The sequence below is a fragment of the Amblyomma americanum genome, chromosome 5, assembly GCF_052857255.1.
Source record: "Amblyomma americanum isolate KBUSLIRL-KWMA chromosome 5, ASM5285725v1, whole genome shotgun sequence".
Lineage (NCBI taxonomy): Eukaryota > Metazoa > Arthropoda > Arachnida > Ixodida > Ixodidae > Amblyomma > Amblyomma americanum.
The window spans coordinates 146640375-146645218 of NC_135501.1; the positions used below are offsets into that span (position 1 = coordinate 146640375).

The following is a 4844-nucleotide window of genomic DNA, read 5'->3' on the forward strand; positions in this document are numbered from 1 at the left end:
CAGTCCAATTGCATGCAGCCCTAAGAAAGACAATTTTGGAGCTAGAGAATGCAGGGCCTACTGTCATCGCAGTAATAACAGATAATAATTCCATAAACAGAAAAGTGCTGTCCTTGTTTTCTAAAACGCGAACAGTTGACATTGTGTACCCTCACCCAGTAGACGAATCAAGACCCCTTTTTTATTTAGTTGACCCAGTCCATCTTCTGAAGTGCATAAGAAACAACTGGTTAAACCAGAAAAATCCAGGAACGTGCATCTTCTACCCTGAATTTCCTAGCACATCTTCGTTAGTTCGGGTTAATGGAGCGTCTTTCAAAGCTCTTCGAGACATGCATGCTTCGGAGCAACACAGCGTCTCAAAGTTTGGTTATGAATTCAGCTACAAAGCACTGCATCCATCCAACATTGAGCGCCAGAATGTGAAGCTTGTTTTAAAGGTTTTTAGTTCATTTGTGGTGGAGGCTCTAAATATGAGCGGAAACGAGCTTAATTTTAACTACGCCGCAGGGACAGCGCATTTCATTGACCTAATACTGAAGTGGTGGCATATCGTCAACGTGAAAAGCCCCTCCTAAGGCCGGCGCCTACGAGATCCGCTCCAGGATCCAGTAAAGAGTTTGGCTGACAAGCAGATAGAATTTCTTAATAAATTCGTGGATTGGTTGGACACATGGCGAGACATCAGGATGGATACAGGCGCACTAACCACTGAAACACACGGAGCGCTGCGGCTGACTTGTTACTCGCTTGTCGAACTGTGCCGGTACTGCCTTGAAGAATTGAATTTCGACTACGTGTTGCTGGGAAAATTTCAGACCGACAGTCTGGAAGAAAGGTTCGGACAGTATCGTCGGCTGTCGGGAACGAATTATCATATCTCAATCCAACAAGTCTTTGAGTCAGAGAAAAAACTGAGGCTACAAGACAGTTTGGTTTTGCTAGATATGCAGGAAATGCAGAAGCCATGTTCTGAAACACTTGACGGAGCTCAGTTGACAGAGGAGTACGGCATAAAGGTGTCAGATCATGATATAAGAAATAAGGAATCCATTCTGCCGGTAATAACATACATCGCAGGCTTTTGCGCCCACGCCGCGTTAAAGAAGCTGCCCTGTCAGTATTGTGCCATGAATATTACGTCTGAGGACCGGGAAGTTCAACTTGAAAGGAATCTCCTAATCGAAAACCTCTCGAGAGGCGCTCTCAAGTTTCCTCAACCGGCTGTCGTTAATGCGGTTCTACACGCCCACATTGTCTTAGAGCAGCTTACCAACAAAGCGAATGCTGCACGTTTTCATGCAACACATAAACAGAGGGAGCTACTTGTGGCTGTCACAAGACATCTTTGTGAAACAGAGGATTTTGATGTCTGTAACAATGGTCACCATCCTGACACTGTGCTGACGAACATATTAGTGGCAGCAGCAAACACTCTTCTGAAGAACTACGTTTCCATGAAGACTGATGTTCTGAAGAGTAGAAAAACGCCGATTCAACAAAGGAAATTGCAGAAGTTTGCAAAATGAGTAACAACAGTTTCCATGTGTTTTCTGGACACAGCGTGTATGTGTGTGTATGTGCCAAGCGTGTGTGTAAATAAAGACTCATTAAATTTACCTTTTTTGTTTCGTTACTTTGTTGGGCCATCGAACTTTACTCATATAAACCGGTCACACGTTCCACGGCGCATAATCTCTATTTTTAGTGGAATAATAAATTGCTATACAGATAAATGCACGGATTTTGAAGCATTATGCATTCATAACATACACTGCCAATCAAAATGCAAAGGCAAAATAAAACTATTACACATGTGCACTTCGCCACGATCATTCCTTCTTTTCACGGGAAGCGATGATATGCGCTTCACAGCCTCCCGCTTCCGCGCGGCTCGGTCAAGACACGTGACGTCACGGCGGCAGTGAGCAGGCCTGAAACTAGTTCTAGGTGGCATTGCTCAACCACGCCGTGAGGGTATCAAGAAAGTTTTTAGTGAAAGAGAATTAATAATTGGTTTTTTGGGGAAAGGAAATGGCGTAGTATCTGTCTCATATATCGTTGGACACCTGAACCGCGCCGTAAGGGAAGGGATAAGAGAGGGAGTGAATAATAATAATTGTTTTTTTGGGGGGGAAAGGAAATGGCGCAGTATCTGTCTCATATATCTTTGAACACCTGAACCGCGCCGTAAGAGAAGGGATATAGGAGGGAGTGAAAGAAGAAAGGAAGAATAGGTGCCGTAGTGGAGGGCTCCGGAATAATTTCGACCACCTGGGGATCTTTGACGTGCACTGACATCGCACAGCACACGGGCGCCTTAGCGTTTTTCCTCCATAAAAACGCAGCCGCCGCGGTCGGGTTCGAACCCGGGAACTCCGGATCAGTAGTCGAGCGCCCTAACCACTGAGCCACCGCGGCGGGGCAAGGGAGTGAAAGAGAATTGGTTTTGGTTTTGAGGAAAGGAAATTTTCCTTAAAGGGGCCATGACATGGTCGCTCTTCATATTGCAGTTTTGTGCTTCAGTAACTAATGCAAGAGCTTATGATTCACTTTCCGAAATTTGGCTGCCCTGGACGCGCTGTATATTCCAAAAAATGCGATCGAAATTGAGAAAGGGAGATTCCTCCCACCGGCAGCGACCGCCATATTGAACGCTCTCGTGACGACACTAGGGCATGCACGGAGCAACGTCGTCTGCTCTCGTTGCTGCAATATGCGCAGCGAGGTCTCATTCCCCCCTGTACCTTCGCGGGCGATCGAAGTAGCAGTCGTCCCCTATATATGAGTGACTAGTGCCGCAAAAGCGATAAGAACAGTAAAGCAGTTTATGTTCGGTATAGGTATGGTCCGGTCACACTATAGGCCGATGCGACGGCGACCGACGGTCGCTGCGATGGTCGGTATGCAAATGCCGTCGCTGATGCACTTGCCTGTCGCTCAAGACCGACGACGATGCCAGCACGGTCAACGAACGCGTATCGTAGCATTGTTAAGAGTCAGCTTAGTGGGAACCAGAAGAGAGTGGTATGGGACTAGTTCGTATGACATTCTATAAACTTAAGAATCTTAATACTTATTGGACCTCATGCTAGCCACGGCGACATAAGCGATGTGTGTGCACCAGCGAAGATGTGCTTTCATTCGGTGCCTGCGCATAGAACCGATCGGCGAGGTAAGTGACACGGGCAGAAAACGCCGCACGACGGTGCCGCTCCTCGCTCTTCGCCGTCGCCTGGGCTTGTGCGGCCGAGCGAAAGCTTCACGCCCTGTGAGGTGACGGCCGGAAAAACTGCGCTTGTGTACCATACCCGTATCGAAAAAAATGACACGAGCGGCTACATATATCTTCACACTCTCTTACTAATCAGTGAGGAACTTTTGCCATATTCTTGAATTTCGGTCCATGGTGGACCGCCGGCCCCTTTCGTGACGAGATTCGTGTGTGCGATTTCGGTGATTGCGGAGAGCGAAATCGCAAGTTTTAGCTCCTGAAGATAGTATTGAGCGTAGTTTTGGCTACAGTGCCCTCAAAGTGACGACTGCCTACATCGTAGGACGCGAGTACAATAAGGGGGAAGCACCGATATGTGACCCGGTCTACATAGCATATGCAGAAGGCAGCCGGCAGCAGCCGTCGGCGTGTACTGTGGACAAAAAATCTGGTTGTTTTCATTGATTCAAGTAATGTCCGAACGCATTTTTAGCCGAAGCGATCTAAAATAAATTTTGGTGGCATAAGAGAAAGCAGATACAATTAGCGGGAAGCGCCGGCATCCTATGCGAAGCGTTTCCCAAGCAGCATCACTGGCGCTTATTGCAGTGTTATCATGATGTGTAAAGGAGTAAAAGTGCAATTTGTGAGCAAGAGTACGTAATATTGAAGATAGGATGAACCCACCGTGCCTTTTATGCCACGAAGACAAGCAGTACTGTTTGCGCACAGTAATGTGAACAACCTCAGCGCAGGGCTGCAGTTGTCGTAATCGTCGCACTCCTGAGGAGCAATGCTCACGCACAGCTAAATGATAAATGCTGTACTATTATTTTGAAGCACTCATTTAGGCGGCGGCGACTATTCATCGGTGCGGGCAGTGAAAGCATTCGAGTCGCGTAGGGTTTTGCAAGCGGCTTAATTGGTTCCTACAAAAGCGTTCTCGAAGGAAATGTATGTTCGACTTATAAACGCATGCAGCGGGGAAGTGGTCGCACTCGGCACTTTTCTCTGCTCTTTTCGTGACTCAAGGATACTCTAGTGCCACCTTTTAGTAATTTGAGTTTAATTATCGAGCCGATGAATAGCGGACAAGAACTTGATAGCTATAGCTACAGAACGCCGCGGCTCTCCCGGCGCACATCGGCGAAGGCATGCACGGCACGTGCCGCTTTTCACATACGGGAGCACTTGACTGCTCAAAAGAGACCACACTCATAACATACGAACAGCATGCTTCTAAGCGTAAATATTAAAGCAGGGATCCGTCGATTTCTGTTTCCTCAACAATCGGAAAACGGGCGGCACGAGCAAGTCCGCTTTCCCAATGATCACTCAGCTCGCGTACTAAGTTGAAGGCTTCCCAAAAGAGAACACGAAAAATTCATTTTATCTCGCTAAGCTAAAATAAAAAAATCTTTTCGAGCGACCGCTGTCTACAGTGTACATGCAAGCACATCAGCAGCTCGCAGCAGACGACGCGGGGCGTGTGTGCCTTCATGACGTCGGCGATCAGAGGTTGCCAGACCAGCAAGCAGTTCGCAGAAGAAACGGAAAAAATTCGTTTTAAAGATACTTACCGCACAGAATCAACTGAAAATTCGGGGAATAGTAATTTAACCTGTTGGAA

General features: G+C 47.2%; 1 protein-coding gene across 1 annotated transcript; it reads left to right on the plus strand.

Moving 5' to 3' along the window:
* The first annotated feature begins 912 nt into the window (after positions 1-912).
* Positions 913-1571, plus strand: LOC144135131 (uncharacterized). Its single transcript, XM_077667882.1, has one exon. The coding sequence runs from the start codon at positions 948-950 to the stop codon at positions 1527-1529; it is 582 nt and encodes a 193-aa protein (XP_077524008.1). The 5' UTR covers positions 913-947; the 3' UTR covers positions 1530-1571.
* The last annotated feature ends 3273 nt before the right edge of the window (positions 1572-4844 follow it).

Coding starts and splice junctions, on each gene's coding strand:
- LOC144135131 (XM_077667882.1), top strand. CDS start 948: ATGCAGGAAATGCAGAAGCCATGTTCTGAAACACTTGACGGAGCTCAG.